Source organism: Xyrauchen texanus, chromosome 25 (assembly GCF_025860055.1).
Source record: "Xyrauchen texanus isolate HMW12.3.18 chromosome 25, RBS_HiC_50CHRs, whole genome shotgun sequence".
In the NCBI taxonomy this organism is placed as follows: Eukaryota; Metazoa; Chordata; class Actinopteri; order Cypriniformes; family Catostomidae; genus Xyrauchen; species Xyrauchen texanus.
The window spans coordinates 28,147,930-28,166,369 of record NC_068300.1 but is presented as its reverse complement, the minus strand read 5'-3'; the positions used below and the strand labels follow the sequence as shown (position 1 = coordinate 28,166,369).

General features: G+C 38.4%; 1 protein-coding gene across 2 annotated transcripts; it reads right to left on the bottom strand.

Moving 5' to 3' along the window:
• On the bottom strand, positions 1-16,988 carry LOC127618925 (RBBP8 N-terminal-like protein). 2 transcript variants are annotated; one of them, XM_052091628.1, is made up of 15 exons: positions 16,815-16,988; positions 12,699-12,803; positions 11,559-11,601; positions 11,357-11,452; positions 11,158-11,270; positions 10,601-10,676; positions 6,470-6,654; positions 5,286-5,338; positions 5,033-5,103; positions 4,225-4,942; positions 2,625-2,751; positions 2,494-2,528; positions 2,191-2,293; positions 1,998-2,079; positions 1-1,903 (listed from the first exon to the last, which is right to left on the bottom strand). In XM_052091628.1, the coding sequence occupies exons 2-14, from the start codon at positions 12,763-12,765 to the stop codon at positions 2,000-2,002; spliced, it is 1,767 nt and encodes a 588-aa protein (XP_051947588.1). In that variant the 5' UTR covers positions 12,766-12,803; positions 16,815-16,988; the 3' UTR covers positions 1-1,903; positions 1,998-1,999. The 2 variants fall into 2 exon arrangements, with proteins under 2 accessions (XP_051947588.1, XP_051947587.1); XM_052091627.1 differs by having other exon boundaries at positions 6,470-6,669; positions 16,815-16,986.
• Between the last annotated feature and the right edge of the window lie 1,452 nt (positions 16,989-18,440).

Here is an 18,440-nt window from a genome sequence, read left to right as displayed (position 1 = left end):
TAGACAATATTTCTAGAATAAGGCGATACATAATATAAATATATACACATTAGCACAGATAGAGACACAGATTGTCTTGGATTAGAAACAGTTTGGTCTATTTGGTCCTTACGGTTATACAAGGACTTAAAGGAAAAACGGTGATCCTTTTAATCCCCTATCAGATGCCAGGGTTAAACTCCATATTCTTTTGATATGCGATAATCATCAAAACAGGCAAATAAATAAATCTAGTTTTCCCCGGCATATCTTTACTATACATATACAACAGATCTATCATCTATTAACTGACAAATCTCAAAAGGCAAAACAGCATCTTCATTCATTCTAAAAGGTCACAACATGTCAAGTACTAAATATGCAAATATTTCTGGCAGAGAGAGGAAACTGAACATCTAGTAATGAGTTCTAATAATAAACCAAGAAATATTGTGCATAGATCAAATTTACCAACCTGGTTGCCTAGATGAACTTAATGCAGCATTAGCACATACTATATGCACACATTTGTGGACCACCAAACTGGAAAGTAGAGGATGTGATACATTGATCTGGGTTTTTTTTTATTTATTTTTATAGGATTTGTACATGTAAATTTGTTAAATTTATCTATAATCAAGTTCCAGCATTGTGGTGAAAGCATATTATAGAGAATATTATTCCCATTGACACAGATGTGCATTTCAAGGTCAAATCATTTGCCTTATTCCTGTAAGCACTGAAAGTGTTTTCCACATCTTAAAGAGTTCATCCGGTTCTGTACTTCCCTGTCTTGCTCCTTAACCACACAGGGCATGACCTCTCATACAGCCATCAAGAAAGGTACTTTAATTATATTTGTATTTATTTCAATGGACATTAGATTAACCATTTTGTCCTGCTATAATGTAAAACTTATATTTTACATTTTTTGAAAACAAACTCATTTTCAAATCTTGTCTTAAAAGCGCTTTGGGAAGCTTGGCAGACTATCAAAATACACTAAATATGTGTCAGCTTTAGTACAATATCTTTATCGGTTCTGGCTTTAAAACTTTTGTTTTTACCTCTGTGCAAAGCAATGATGTAGAACTAAACACAGCTATTTGAAGTATATTTTGTTCCCCACAGATTCACCCTTCTTCAGTTTGCACTCTTACTACTGTAAGTGGAAAATTCACTATTACAAAATATGTGCTTACCATTTAAAAAAAAAACCAAAGGGGAAGCAGTGGGTTTTCATTTTTGTCACATGCACAAGAAACAGACCATAGTGCTTAGACGTGACAAAATTAGACCTTTGACAGCTGTGCTTTTGAGAGCTCTTACACGGAAGAGAGACTGAACGCAAACTGAGCGCAGACATGAAAATGGACAGAACCAGTAAACTGAGCGTGAATCAAAGCACAAAGTGTCAAATATAACAAGTGCACATCATTAATGTTCCATGAACAAATAAAGAGAAAGAAGAAAGTGAAATGTGAAAATGAATGAATAACTGGTTGATTTGTCCTTATTGACAAGGGGCTGTCAATGAACACAGTTATTCAGTTCCTGTTTTGGTAAAGCCAAAGACTGGTGTGAAATCGACCCGATAAAAGAATCAAATCCCTTGTATTTTAGAGCTATATGTTTGGAGACTTATGAACTGTTTAATCTCAAGTTCTTCTCATTTATGAAATCAGAAAAAACAGGAAACTATCTTATTTGTGCACACTAACACTAGATCTATTTCAATTCTGGTGTACTGCAGTATAAATACTGCTTGTTAAATGACATTCATGTTGACAGACGTGCTGAAAAGGGTCAGTGTTTTGGATAACTCAAGCAAACACCACAGATTTGGAGGATGGTGACGGAGGATGAAGACAAAATGCCGGGCCGGATAACCACAATAACCGCATGATTCGTATATATTCATTGCCTGTAAAAACAAACAGAAAGAAACATCTGAAAAATTCCATGATAATGGAATTCAACAACCTAAACACTATTTGAGAACACTGACAAATAGAGACCTTCATCTTTGATCTGGCTCTGCATGGTTATTTCCTCTGCTCAGCCTTATTTTCTTCTCTTTTAGTGAGCGATGGGAAAGAGCTAAGACAGGACAACAAGTCAAATAAGTGCATTTCAGGTGATACTAAATGTATAAAATGAAACACAATTGCTTAAACGAAGATAATGTATGAATAAATGATGATTACTCACCATCAGTATTCTGCCCTGATCTTTTTCTGCTTGTTTCATAGTTGTTGTTCTCCTTCTCCTCTGGCTCCATCGGTGTGCTGCCTGGATCAGCGACTTTCACTGTCTAGCATTTGTAAACCACAGTGAAGCAGAAGTTAAAAATGATCTCAGAAGATCCGAAAATCTTAATAAAATCTGTATTTCATATAATGACAACATACATGTAATACTGATACTGTATATCTAACATTCTATCAGTATCCGTTTTGGTTACAGTAGTAACTTTGCGTCACAAATTAATTGAACCTATAAGGTATCTTTTACCTGTCCTCCAGGTTTAAGTGACTCCATAACCACAACTGGAAGGCAAAACATGCATACATATGTAAACGTAATGAACACAGTACAGTACAGACTAATTCAATTTAAACAGACCAGTGAGTTTGAAGATTTACCCGGTTGAAGGGAAATGGTCAGTGATGGGATTTTCTTGTTTTCTGAGTTGACAGAAGTTTCAGGTGCTGGAGAAGTTTCATCTTCCTTTACCTCTTCCTGTTCCTTGTGCTTTACCTGTGCTACCTCCTGTGTAAGCAGTCAATATTATTTACACGTTAGTAAATAGACACAAACACACACACACATATATAGGTACGTATACATACTGTATGTGGTTGACATGAAATATTGTTGGGATGTCCCAGCACTGTGACATGCTGTACTTTAAACAGAATCTTACTTTTTTTTTTTTTTTTTTTATAATTATTATCGATGCAGTATTTATGACCTCATATTAATTTGAGTGCTTTTAAAAATGAATTTGTCACACTGTCTCGATGTTGATATAAAAACATTTTGCAAAAAGAAACACAGTGTCTGTGTCCAAAATTGCTTTTTGTCAGAGTTTTGCACTTGATAAAGAACGCACTTCTCGGTCAGTTATAGAATATTTTTATTTTAGTCTTAATAATAATAATCATTTTTATTTATATAGCGCCTTTCAATGAAACAAGAACACTTTACAAAGCATAGAAAAAAACAGAAATTTACATATATAGTCATTTCAAGCATGTAAGCAAGTATACAAAATACAAATAATTAAATAAAAAAAAGCAATTTGAATGTATTCCCAAACATGATACTTCATCCGGGAGTGTTGGCATTGTCCCGTGACCCGAACATATGTTTGGGAATTTGTTGGGTGTAACTGGATTACAAATTAATTAGTGTAATCTAATTACTTTTAGGTGAAAAAAGTAATGCATTATATATATATATATAAATGATTGTAATCAGATTACAGTTACTTACTTTCAATGAAAGTCATTTTAAGTACATTACTTGGGTTGCAAATATTTCTAAAAAAATATTATTAATGTGGAATACAATTGAAATACATATGTTCATTTTATGTCTTTTTGTGTTTCTGTGACAGCTGCAACAATGAACAAGAAGAAAAAATACTTTATTTTGAATTTGTTTTGCGGAAAATAAAAAAACTATTTGTGATAAGTGTTTTAGAAAGTAACTTATAAGACAATTAGTAATGTGATTACTTTTTCAATTAAGCAATCAGTAAAGTAATCTGATTATACTTTGAGAGAAGTAGTTAGTAATTTGTAGTGAATTACTTTTTTTGGTAATTTACCCAACACTGCATATGCCAAAAGAAAAACTCTGGTTTTGTAAAACAAGCATGATTTTAACCATTGGAACAACTTGGTATATATAGCAATGTCACGCTGTTCTCTGCAAGATTTTTTAATTCAGCATTTTGGATGTCTCCTCAGCTCCGGTGGCATTATGGGATAGTACAGTATCCAGAGGATGCACTCTTCAGAATCTCGCCGGATGTAGTAGGACATTTGGGCATTTCTCGATGACTTTTTTATGAATACTGATGAATACTACTTCATTGACATATTGTTTTTGGGATACTACTTAGCAGGGATGTATACATATTCGGACGCAGCCAGTGCTGTATTGTATTCATGATGCTATACATCTCAAAAAGGCCTCTGATGTTAATTTAATTTATGAATTTGAAATACTGTGTACCTGTGTATAATTATCTCCTGTCTGCAGGTCACTCTGAGGACTTGATGGGTACTGAGACGATGATGAAAGTGGAGCAGGTGGTGAGGAAGATGAAGATGAAGATGCATCGCTCTGTGACTGTGTTTTCTCTTTCTCTTTGCTATTGGAGCGTCCCGACTCCGACAGATCCAAAGGTACTTCCTCTTCGTCCTTTCTCAGGTTCTCTCCAAAAATCCTCTCTGGCTGCACTGCTGAGTTCCTCCACTCGGGTGGTGTTGTAATGGCTTCCACTCCTGCCACTCTCTTTTCTTTACTCTCTGCATGCTCTGAGAGATGTCTGCGTGGAGACTGCTCTGACCAAGTGTGCAGACTATCAGGGCTTGGGCCATATGTGCGAGACTGGAGGCCATTGATTGGTGAGACCAGTTTAGGGAATCGCAGTATATTTGAGCTTGGAATTTGGGTCTGGCTTGAGTGAACTGCTATCCCACCACTAAAACCAGAGCTGGGTGTTGATACTGTTACCCAGTCAGTGGATTCTGATAGTGGCCAGGGGAGGTGACCAGACTTGATTGGAAGCGGCCGGCAGGGAACAGGGGTGTGGATTTGTTGCCGGGTGGTATGTTCTTCAGAGGCAGTTGATGAAGAAATAGGATTGTTCTTCAGTGGCCTAAAAGTAGTGGGGAGAGAAGGAGACAAAGGGGAATGCCCTTGCTCCACCAAGTCTACACTGGAAGCTCTGTGGACACACGAGGAGAAGGATTAGGATGTGTGACAATCTTTTGTCTGTTCCCAGTGTCAATGCGTCTACTTTCTCTGCCTGCCTCACCTCCTTTCTGTTCCATACTCTGATCCCCATCTCAATGGACTTGAGATGGACAATTTGGGCTTATTAGAATCCTGAGGGACAAAGACAAAAAATTCAGCCATCATTGAGACACAAATAAATTGAAAGAATATATATATATATATATATATATATATATATATATATATATATATATATATATTTATTTTTTAGCAATCAATTTATTAGAACAAAGAACAAAAAGAACATTTACAAGAACAAATGTTTTACTTACAAATAAAAATGCTCTGGCCCAGCCTTGTATAAGTTTGTGTTCAGAGACTTTCTCTGTACAGAATAAAGAACATACAGATGTTTTCATCAGTTAAGATGTGAACAAGCCAAAGGACCTAGATGCAATATCAGTCAAAAGTTTGGACAGACTTTATCAGAATCAGAATTGACTTTATTGCCAAGTAAGTTTTCACATACAAGGAATTTGCTTTGGTGTTTGAGGCATACAATAACAATAAAATAATAATAAATATATGACACATATGATAACATATGATAACATATGATAAATAATAAGCTATAATTAAGATACAATATATAGAGAAAAATTAAACTGACTGGTTTTAATAAAGGAGCTGTACAGTTGTGCAAAATATGTGCAGTTGTGCAGGAATGTGCAAAATATGTACAGAATATGCAAATGTTCACTGTTCACAGTTGTTCACAGAAAAGTTCACAGTTTGAGTATAGTAAAATGTGCAATAGACCAGATAAATGTTCTATACATTGATGTAAGACAGATGTGGAAACTATGTTAATGTAACATGTAGTGTCTATGGAGGTGGGATAAGAGACAGTGGCAGGGGTTCTAGGCCTTGTTTATGAGGCCAGCTTCAGACGGGAAGAAACTGTTCCTGTGGCGTGAGGTTTCTGTTTCTAGTGATCTTAAAAATCTTTTTATCAAAAGGCTTAAATGCGGAACCAAAAAAATCATTTTATAGAGAACTTGTGCTAATGTTATTTAACATTATGTTATTTCTAAACAAACTACAACAAAATTGCAATTTTAATAAAATAAAATAAAATACAAACCCTGTGAGGGACTTGCCACTTGTTCTCTTGTGTGACAAAACAAAACAAAACAAAAAAAACAAAACAAAACAAAACCAGTGAATGTCCAACATAGACATGAATTTGTGTAAATTTATTTTTATAATATGTCATTTCTAAACAAATGTACAATTTTAATTTAATAAAATAAAATAAAAATTAATTCAATTCAATTGAGTAAAATACAAGCCATGTGATTAATTTTCCACTTAATAGAAAAAACTAAAGAAAACAAAAGAAAACAAAATAAGTGAATGTCCAAAGTCTGCAGAGAGTGTGCTTTAATCTAGTCAAAGTGTGGCTGTTTTCAGGACGCTAAAATATAAGATTGATTTCTGCGCTATTCCAACTTACCTAGGCAACAAGTTGGACTGTTTTCTGTCTCACGCTTGAAAGTCTCTGCATGTATAGTGGCGTCCCCTGGTGGTGGCTGGCTAGACTTTAGCCCTGAGGTCATTAGAGTCACCGCAGCCACTGTATTATCAGGTGATAACTTGACCTCTGGAGTGATTGAGCCATCTGAATTACCATTCTGCCGACTGAACGATGAAGAACTAAAGTAAATATATAATTTTTTATGAGTATTATATGCAAAATATTAAATATTTAATAGAATACTATTCAACATTGCAGTGTTGGTCAAATCTAGCCTGAGCACAAGCCGCATCAGAATCAGAATCAGCTTTATTGCCAGGTATGCGTACACATCCGAGGAATGTGTCTTGGTGACAGGAGCTTCCAGTGTAAAAACAATACAAAACAGCAACAAGACAAGAGATAATATTACAAAATAATAAAAAAATAAAATTAATAATAATTTAATAAAAATAAAAACTGAATAGAAAAGAAAAGAAAGTATTTAGAGAATACACAATAAGACAAAAATATATATAACAATATATATATATATATATATATATATATATATATCGTAGTGCAAATACAAATCTGTTATATACAGTGCAAGGGAATATAAAGCAGGATTAGTTGATCCTTTGTTGATGTAGGATTAATTTGTTGACATAGGATTTGTTGGATAAATATAAAAATAGAAAGACTAAACTGTGAATTGCACCTAATTATTGCTCAATGGGTCACTTTTATCTGTTCATGTGATGGATAGCTTGAGGGAAAAAACATCTCGGTTACTGATGTAACCTCAGTTCCCTGATGGAGGGAACGAGACATTGTGTCGACTAGGGGTTGCTCCTGCGGAGCCCAGACATCTCTGATCTTGAGAAAAGGCCAATGGAAATTGGTGTGTGGAATTTGCATGCCACTCTCCCGGATATATGGGTATAAAAAGAGTGACGCTGCAAACACACATCAGGTATCGCACTGAGGAGCCGAGCCAAAGACCCAGCCATTTGAGTGGTTGGTTCAGTGCTGTGGCAGGAGGGACACAACGTCTCGTTGCCTCCATCAGGGAACGGAGGTTACACATTCCCTATCTGTCTCTCACTCGACGTTGTGTCGATGAGTTGACACTAGGGGTCCCAAAGGAAAACGCCGGAGCTATGCAAGATCTGAATCCAAAATGCAAGAGCTGAACCGAGTTACGCAGACTGGCGGTGCGAGACGGACAGACCTCTGTGTGCCTCGTAGCCAGCACAGCAAGCCGTCGCATAACTACCCCCAACACACTGGCAGACATGAAGCGGTCCCCTGCACCTAGGGGAGTGCTAACTGCTCAGGAGAATAAGGACTGGCTGGCCCAGCCTTGGCCTTCTCTCTATTGTTCTCCCCCCAAAAAAGGAAATAAATCATTTGACTGGGGGCCAAATATATGGTCCAAGCTGGGGGGTGTCCCTCCATAGAAGAGGACACCACTGAGACCACACCTGGCCTCGGGGGCACCTCCCCACTGAAGGAATACAACACACTGTCTTTTCCGGTTAGGAGCGGAAGCACATCGTGCATAGCGGTGTCATGGTAGATCCTACCCAAGGGGGGAGGAGTTACTACAAACACGGCGACAAAGGACAGAGGGCCCTCTGCCCAAGGAAGAAGCGGTTTACCGGCAGGGAAACCATTTTGCGTAATATACATGACATGGGGTTGCCTAGGGAACAACCAGCACATGTGGAGCACTTACCTCAGTAAGTGGCCTGGGTGATGCCTGGGGTGGCAGCGAGCCTCTCCGAAGACTCGATGGCCGCTAGGCTAGGGAGGAAGAACATTCAGGGTTCACACTTCTTGTGAACGCAACTGGGGAAAGAGCGCACATCTTCGCCTCAAGGGAGGGGAAAGGCACTATGCACAAGCAATACACTCGGCCAGCTGACCCAAACTTACCTGTTTGTGTCACCTGATAACACACGGGATGAAACTGGCTCAACCCTGAGGATATAGAACCTTGCAAAGATGTTAGGTGTTGCACAGCTCGTGGCTCTAAATATGTCTGCTAGAGAGGTGCCGTGGGACAATGCCCAAGAAGCAGCAACACCCCTGGTAGAATGGGCTATGCCATAGTGATCAAGTGTTGGGGTGTTCCTAAAGTCTACAATCATCTCCCCCGTTTGGAGCGTGTTCTGCTCCAAGTTGTTTTGACTACACCAGTGAACCAGCTGTTCAACCTCCCTTCTGTATACAGACTCATCGTCATCATGGATGAGGCCGATGACAGTAATGTCATCTGCAACTTCAGGAGCTTGACAGAGGGGTCCTTGGCAGTGGAGTTGTTTGTATACAGGGAGAAGAGTAGTGGGGAGAGCACACATCCCTGGGGGGGCACCTGTGCTGATTGTACAGGTGCTGGAAATGTAAGCGCATTCTAGTTCAAGCTGGAATACTAGCAGCTGTATATCATCGCACTATTAGCTAGGTAACTCCTAGCCAATCACATGTAAGCCATTGCTTTATAAGTCTGCTCACAATCTATCACATTGCTGTTTCAGTGAGCTAACACAGCAACTTCAACTACCCCACCATGACCAGTTGAGTCCCGTCCGGCACAGGGGTAGGCACCTCGCCCCTGTCTCCTTTCTCTGGCAGGATCTGATGGTTCCGAGTACAATTTCTTCAGACCGCCAGACTGGAATTATGCCAAAGAGAGACATTACATTCCTGTTTTATATTCATCAAATAAATGTAATCTAAAACTTTACACAAATCTGCGTGTCTTCCTGATAGAAGTGAATTTCCCGTCCCACTAGCTATTGCATGTCCGTCAGAAAGCTGGTTATCCACTGACAGATAGATGTGGGAACAGAGAGTTGGTGTAATTTAGTCTGGAGAATAGCTGGGATGGTGATGTTGAAAGCTGAACTGAAGTCCACAAAAAGGATTCTTGCATATGTCTCTGGCCTGTCCAGATGTTGCAGGATATGATGCAATCCCATATTGACTGCATCCTCCACAGACCTGTTTGCTCGATAAGCAAATTGAAGGGGATCTAGAAAGGGTCAAGTAATTTCCTTCAGGTGGGCCAACACTAGTCTCTCAAATGATTTCATGACCACATACATCAGGTCGACAGGTCTGTAGTTATTAAGTCCTGTGATTTTGGGTTTCTTTTTTTTGCATTTGAAGCAGCATGGAACTTCACACTGCTCCAGTGATCTATTGAAGATCAGTGTGAAGATGGGGGCCAGCTGGTTAGCACAGGATTTAAGACAAGTGGGTGAAATCTGGGCCCTGTGCTTTCCTTGTCTTTTGTTTTCAGAAGACACAGCACACCTCTTCTTCACAGATCTCAAGTGCAAGTTGAGTAGCAGGAGAGGGGAGGAGGGGGGTTGCAGGAGGTGTTGGTGTTGGTGTGAAGTGAAGGTCAGAGTGGGTGTGAGGTGTGAGATTGGGACTTTCAAATCTACAGTAGAACACATTGAAGTTGTCAGACAGTTTTCGGTTCCCTATAATGTTGGGTGCAGGAGTCCAGTAGTTTGTAATTTGTTGTTAGGCCACTCCCCACTGATGCAGGTTCATTAGCTGAAAACATGTTTTTCATCTTATCAGAACAGTTTCTTTTAGCCACTCTGATTTCCTTATTCAGTGTGTTCCTGGCCTGATTGTACAAGACTTTATCCCCACCCATTTAAGCATCCTCTTTGGCCTGACGAAGCTGCCTGATTTCTGCTGTAAACCACGGTTTGTTGTTGTTGTATGTTATATAAGCAATCCTCACAGAAACTGATATATGATGTAACAGTATCTGTGAGCTCATCCAGATTTGTGTCTGCAGCCTCAAAAACACTCCAATCAGTGCAGTCAAAGCAGGCTTGTAGTTCCAGCTCTGCTTCATTGGTCCATCTCTTTACATTGGAGAATAGCTACTTTACTAAAAGACTATTTGGTGCAGACCAGATTGTGTTTGGTAGTGTGGTACTGGTTTTATATGGTTCCTCAAATACAGTATACTAAATAAGACCACAATCTGAGTGGACACTGTACTTTCCCCATTAAAACAACAGGAAAAACTTTTGGGAAAATCAGTAAGCTAAAAAAACACAAAAGAGCAATGGAATGTGTTGAGTGAATACCACTCACTTGGTTTGTTCACTTAGGATCTTCAGCAGCTCTCTCAATCTGTCATTTTCTTTCTTCATAGCAGTAATCTCAGTCACTACAGCAATGCACAAACAGGAAATATAATTAATATGCACATATTCATCTGTGACCTAGTTGGGGTTTGAAGAAAGAAGAAGATATTGCAAAGGGATATCAATTCTTAAACATTTGATCATGCAAATAGGCTAATTATATACACAGTGCACCCAAAATATATTTGTACACTTAAGACACACTTTAAAATATGTACAGAATGCCTTTACAAAATATACACTTGTGGTTTCTGTGGGAATTTATTAATTAAAATTACCTTAGAAAAAGTTGGTTAAAGGTACAGTAATAGCAAAAATAGTTCTGAGAAAATGACTAGCATAATTTATTTGCAGATAACACTTGTTTTTATATTTTATATCTAACGCAATAACTATAATACATTTTTAAGTGTGCTTTAACTTAAGTGTCCAAATCTTTTTGGGCCACTGCAGGTCTGTATTTAAATATGCATTTCAACAACGTACGGTCTATTTATAGCTCACCTAGTAGTGAGATATGCTGTAAACTCTGAAGCTGAGAGTTTTCATACACTTGCTGTCTTTTTTTAGCCACATCCTGAGTGACTGTACACCTGTCACACAAGCCTGCTCGTAACCTGGGGATCGACAAACATATCCAGTGTGGGAAATGGTATGTGAGATTAAAATTAAGAGCATGCTCAAACGTACTGTACATGCACACCTGTTCTCCAGTATTTTTACATTCTCAGTGAGCATCCGTTGTTGTTCTCTCATCTGTTGGTTCCTGCTGTAAAGTTCTTCTATACGCTTTGTATCACTGCAACAGAACACATACACAAAACATTAATGATATTGATGTCATGGCCAGCCAATGTTTGTCAACTTTATTTGCCATTGATATATAAAATTACTTTGAAACTTACACATTCTTTTTATTTGTCAGCTCTAGTACTTTCTCCTGCCACCCTATTGAGTGAGATTAAGACAGCACTGTCATTCACAAAGGGAAATGCATTCTCAGATGAAAATCTATCATATCATACCATATCATATCATATAATCCAATAACCACTTAGTAGCCTTCTTTATAGTCTTTAATTTAGGAGTTTCAGCATATGTAACATGTTGTCAATTCTTAAGGAAAGTACTATTAACTCATCCCTCAGTATGTGAAAACAAACAAAAGTCACATCGACAGTAATGTAATTGCAATGGAAGCCTATGGGGCAAGGTATTCCAGTGGATTTAAAAAGAAGCATGTAGCTAGTTTAAGCACTTACATACATTTTTCCATACAATAATGTGTGTTATTCAAGCTGTTAAGTTAAAAAAATTGTCCTTTCATCAGTGGGACTAGGTGGTCTAGGTGGATGAACGTCTGGTTATGCATTACACATGTTTCTCTTCACACTTTCTAGTTTCCTTGCATGTTCTGAATGCAAAAAGTATGCAAAAGTTACCAGCTTTACAAACTCATGACAGGAGTTGAAAGATTGGATAAAACATTTCACTTCCAGTATATGGTTACTAAGTGATTTTATCACAATAGTCTTATGCTAACATATATAATGGTCTTGTGGCTATACAGTTCATATACACTTACACGTGCTCATCTACTCAACAACACTTACCACTTTGAGTAAGCACAGACTGATTTGAGCTAAAGAAAAGACAACCTGCTGTTTCCAACTTTCCATGAGATCATGTTGTGTAAACACTGTTTTTTATACTGAGGGACAGGTTGAAATTACATTCTGTGTCAATGGCATGTCTCTGATGCTGTCCATAGAGCTTAACTTGTTTTTCACTCTGAAAATTCCTCTCATGCAGCAAGGCCTTTGATATGCAACTCTACATAGACACAAACAATTTTCACCTGATGTGAAATAAGAGTTTAACACAACATAAGTGCAAACACACGTTACATTCTTCTACTTTACAGAAAGGCCAGTGTTGACTTTTTTTATGTAAGAACTGCAGATGTAGTCATATGTGTTTTGGACAAATAATGAATGATTGGGTCACACATATAGTATAAGCATGTATCTAACATTCTGTCTTACCTTCGAGTTCATGCTCATGGACATCCCGCAGTTTCTGCAGAAGCACTGAGAAACTCTCCACAGCCATACTGGTGCTCCTGAACACCTGCCACTTGATTCACTTTCCTAAAGTAAGCAGAGAGGGAAAGAATGAGAGCGGAAAGAGAGAGAGGGAGAGAGAGGATTGTTAAAAAGGAAAAATTTGTATATATGGAGAGCAACTCAATCAAAGCAAATCGCTTATATGTTTAACCTGCTAGCTTGAATTTCTGAGCTCATATATAGCAAAATATAAAAACCTTGTCTAGCCAAACTGGTTCTGCAGGGTGAGCACCGCAGGCCTAACTTTATTTGTCTATGCATGTGTGTGTGTGTGTGTATGTATGAGAGAGAGAGAGCGAGCGAGAGAATGCGAGAGCAAGAAATAAGTAGAGACTGCAATTTCACAGCATGTGTGTGTGTGTGTGTGTGTGTGTGCAGGCACTTAAAACAAACAAACAAATAGGATCAGGAGCTTATTAATGGCCCATGTAATGTGCCTTCAATGGGAGTAAGCAGGACAGACAATCTTTTAAGGGGGTTCAATTTCTAAATATGGCATGGCATGTTATCTGCAGTGACCTGTGTTATCTGCAAACATCCACACCTTTACCTCATAAGTGATTGTGAAGACCTGAAACAGTTTAAAATATTTACCAGACTGCTGAAACACAAACACATACTCTCTATTGCTGAAGTTATCACCTGATCCCATTGATCCAGTTTTACTAAATGTAACTCCATGAAACTTGGCTACATGTTAATTAATGGTGATTGACCGATAGCACAAAACAGTCAAGATGGAGAATTGCAGATCTTTATCAATCTAAGTGAAACTGACCAGTTAAAAGTGCTAATGAAACTTTGCTAGAAACAAACATTTCCTTGTAGGACTGCCTAACTACAGTATACAGCTGTGGCCAAAAGTATTGGCAGTGACATGCATTTTGTGTTTTGCAAAGTTTGCTGCTACAGTATTTGTAGATTATTTTTTCATATGTTTCTATGGTATACTGGAAAACAATTATAAGTATACATACGTTTTAAAGGCTTTTATTGGCAAAAACGCTCAATTTATGCAAAGAGTCAATATTTACAGTGTTGACCCTTGTTCTTCATAACCTCTGCAATTCGCTCTGGCATGGTGGATATCAGCTTCTGGGCCAAATCCTGACTGATGGCGATCCATTCTTGACCCATTAGTGCTTGGAGTTGATCACAATTTATGGGCTTCTGCTTGTCCACTCGCCTTTTGAGGACTGACCACAGGTTCTCTATGGGATTAAGATCCAGGGAGTTGCCTGGCCACAGATTCAAAATTTCAATGTAATGATCACAAGCCACTTCATTATCACTCTTGCCTTGTGACATGGTACTCCATCATGCTAGAAAATGCATGGATCATCACCAAATTGCTCCTTGAACGTTGGGAGAAGTTGCTCTTGCAGGACGTTTTGATACCATTCCTTATTCATGGCAGTGTTTTTGGGCAGAATTGTGAGAGAGCCCACTCCCTTGAATGAAAAGCAACCCCACACATGGATGGTCTCAGTATGCTTCACTGTTGGCACGACACAGGACTCATGGTAACCTTTCTTCTCTGGACTATCGATTTTACAGATGTCCCAAACAGTCGGAAGGGGGCTTCATCAGAGAAAATAATCTGTCTTCAGTCTTCTGCTGTCCAATCCTTGTAATTGCTGCAGAATTTCAGTCTGTCCTTTATGTATTTCTTGGAGAGAAGTGGCTTCTTTGCTGCCCTTTTTGACACCCGGCCATTGTCCAAAAATCTTCGCCTCACTGTGCGTGCAGATTCACTCACACCAACCTGCTGCCAATATCGAGCAAGCTCCACAATGGTGGTGACACGCTTCTGTAGACTCCTCAGGTGGAGATGGTCCTGGTGCCTGCTGGACACGCTGGGACGTCCTGAAGCCTTCTTCACTGCAGTTGAACCTTTCTCCTCAAAGTTCTTGATGATCCTGTAAATGGTTCTTTCAGGTGCAATATTCTTTGCAGCAATTTCCTTGCATGTGAGGCTATTTTGATGCAAAGTGACGATGGCTACACGTCTTTCTTTAGAGGTAACCATTGCTAACAAGAACACAATGATAGGAAGAACCTCTTCCCTCCTTTTATAGCAAACAGTCTGCTCTAATAATCCAATGATTTCACCTGACTAGTACTCGTTCACACTTTCCCAGGTGCTGCTGATATGATTAGTGAAATTATGTTAGCTGGTCATTTTGTGGCAGGGCCAAAAAACTGTGAAATTGTGTTTTTTGTGATGAAGTAAAAAAAATTGGATAATGAAGCTTTTTGCAATTTTTTAAAATTCATCTGATCACTCTGTACAATAATCTAGAAACAATATGAATCAACACCACAATAACTGAAGCAGAAAACTTTGCAAAACAGAACATTTATGTCACTGCCAATACTTTTGGCCATGGCTGTACTGTCCTAGAAAGGCAAACACAGCAACAATACCAATACTGAAACTGAGAAAAATTACCTATAAGTCGGTCTGAGTTTGGAAATCACAGCAATTTATTGCAAGTTTTCTCAAAGTTGAGCCAAACGAGTCTGCCTCAGGACATATCATAGTCTAAGAATGGCGATTTTGATAATATTTTGACAAACGATTTAGTTACTTTTTTCTTTGCATGGCAGCATATACATATCTTAAAACTGACATACAGATGCACAGAAGAAAGTTTATGTGTATATGAGGTAATTCTGATGCATATGAATTCAATATAATTAACTTTTCAGGGATTAGAGTCCAATCCTTTGTGCATGAATTCCAACTGGGATACAACATGCTTGTAAGGGCACCTGAAAGGGTGTGGTTACCCCTCCCACACCGCAATCGGTTTTGCATTTTGATCTGTGTGATTTATGCCTGCTCCTTCACTCTCTCTGCATGTTGGTATATGTTAGCTAATATTTCTAAACGTTACAGCAGCGGGAGCAAGAGGGAACCTGTCTGTCAGAACTGAAAACAACTTTCACACACACACACACACACACACACACACACACACACACACACACACACACACACACACACACACACACACGCACACACACGTTTAGGGCCGCATATGATTCGAAACTCTTTAGATTTATTTCACTGATCAACTTTATGTACTCGATTTACCCTACAAACAGGTGCAAATCAGTTCTGACCTGACTTTTAGTGACAATGACATCTGGGGTCAAAGGTCATACATTCAAATAGTGGCATATAATGGACACACTTTACTTAAATTGATCCAACATAAACAAAAATAAGCCAATTAGACTGCTGGACAAATAGAGACTGTCTTTGAGCAGGCCTAGGGCAGAGTAATAATATGAATATACATGGGAAAATATGTTGGGTTGGTGGATCATGTCTGACATTGCGCAATTACTGCCTTTGATTTTTTTAGTGGGTTTTTCAGTTGGAAGTTGATGTTTGTTTGTACTCTGAATTAGTTATAAGCCTATTACATGATGACGTCTGGATTTAAGACTCCAGGGAATTATCATATTAACTCTAACCTGTCACTCAGGACAAAGAAAGAGAAAGAGAGAGGGAGGGAGGAAGTTGCGAGTAAACATTACACTTCATAAACGTGCTTAGTTTATGATACAATGTCAATGCAATGACTGAGGTTTTATTGGTGGTCATTTATGCTCATTTATCCAAAATGCCTTGCAGATTATGAAATGTACGTTCTCAATATTCCTACAAATATGAAATAGCAACAGAGGAAGTGATAAACTTTAAAAACAGTTGTAGAATAAAACACAACTCTATGAAAAGATAAAGGCATATTCCTGAATTAAAAAAGAAAAATCATGTCACCCCACCCATCTGAAATAGCTTGAATGATGAGTGATTATGTTTCATCTGGAAATAGATGAGCAAAACGATCATGCTTAATTCTTTTGGTGACTGAAGGCAGCGTGCAATAGCTCAATTAATCCTATCATAATGGGAAATCGAAGCATTACTGGTAAACACACACAGTAAACCTAATCAACAGAATCAGTTTAGGTAATATGAACTTGCCTCCAGCTAAACTCACAAGCTATTTCCTCACTCACCCCGTGCCACCTTGTGGACAACGAACAACCGAGCCTAGAGATGTCAATCACGCCACTTGCAAATCACCCAATGCTGTCTGTCTCCTGGTCCTCCTGAGCCCCCGGGAGAGGCACATCAGATTGGAAAATATATTGAATGAGGACAAATGAAGAGGAGAGGTAAAGAGGAGTTTTTCATACGCCCTGCTTTCCTATCCTCCGCCTCCCCACTGACGAGGAAAACAGGTTTGTGCAGTTCTGCGCCACGGCACACAAACACCAGTTCTCCCCTGGATAAACCGGTACTGCTAAAATCCCACTAAACCTGCCTGGCCACAAAATAAAAATAAAAATAGTCCTCTAAAGGATGTAGAGTACCTATAGATACACAAAGCCGCTTTATTCTGCTTTGATTTGCTCTTTTAATCTGAAGAAACAAGAGGAATTTTCATAATTAAAATTTATCGGGCATATAAATATGTTGATTGTATTCATTTGTAATGGAAATAGCTTTGTGTGGGACGTCTGTAATTTAAAAAAAATCTTTATTCATGTTGTCACAATTCAAGATATCGGCCATATTTATGATCACCATGTAATTTAACAAAATGATGTATATTTGGAGTGTAAATAGTGCTAAACAAAACTATCAAAATGAGGATCAAGTTTCCCATTGTCCAGGTTCAGGGAATTCAGCTAAAGTAATTTGAATGTTTTGCTGCCCTCTACGTTTACCGAAATTCAAACGACTGCCCCAGTGGCCGAAGCTGGAAGTGTTATTGAACATTTGGGCATGTGTGAGCTCCAGTTTCTCCAATGTGAAATGTACACAGGGTGGCATGAAAATGTATTTTATTTTCTGTTGTATGTGATGTAATACAGTCTACGGAATGCATATTATAATTACTCTAGCCCCTAAACCAAAACCTAACTGTAAATAAAAATGTAACTTTAGAGTGTAAATGCAACCTCCGAATCCCTAACTAATGTTTATGTGAACACGATTATTTCCAACCTGGTCTCATGAAAATTAAATGACCTAAGCAACATTTTTGCAAAACGGAATTACGTGCTTCAGTGAAATATCCAGCAGGGTGCGCCAAAAGCGAGTTAAATGGTGTTTTAATCAGACAAGGTTTTTATTAGATGGAGGTTTTAATGATTAAAATGTACCTTCCTAACCTAAAATTTAAACATAAACCTAACCAATAGGGATCTAATATGAAATAAGAGGGGCCATAAAACAGGCATGTTTACCCTTAACAAACACCTAACCTAAATGATAGTGTCCAAAAACAAAATGAGAAATGAAAAGCAAATTTTCTGAAGCAAACACATCATCTTGTGTCACTTCAATGACAATATCGTCTTAGGTGTCAGCTTACATGCTTGACTGAGATCTTCCAATTCCAAAGTCCAACACTTTCGCTAGTAAAAGTGTTTAGATATCATAACAGTGTGTGAGTAATAATGCAAATAATTGGTGTTTATTAAGTCATAATCAGCCATTGTAGTCGTAATTTGTGAGAAAGTAAATAAATCGCACAGTTGTTGTAGCGTCCCTAGTGTAACATTCACCAGGAAACTGTGGCTAAACATGGAACGCAGCACGTAGAAGTCAGTTTGCAAATTTTCTTTATAGTAACG

Excerpts from the sequence above, each read along its gene's own strand:
- LOC127618925 (XM_052091627.1), bottom strand. The coding sequence starts at position 12,765 with ATGGCTGTGGAGAGTTTCTCAGTGCTTCTGCAGAAACTGCGGGATGTC. Across the intron at positions 11,271-11,356 it reads GTAAAAATACTGGAGAACAG|GTTACGAGCAGGCTTGTGTG; the intron begins GTGTGCATGTAC and ends GTCGATCCCCAG. Across the intron at positions 10,677-11,157 it reads ACAGCATATCTCACTACTAG|TGACTGAGATTACTGCTATG; the intron begins GTGAGCTATAAA and ends GCATTGCTGTAG.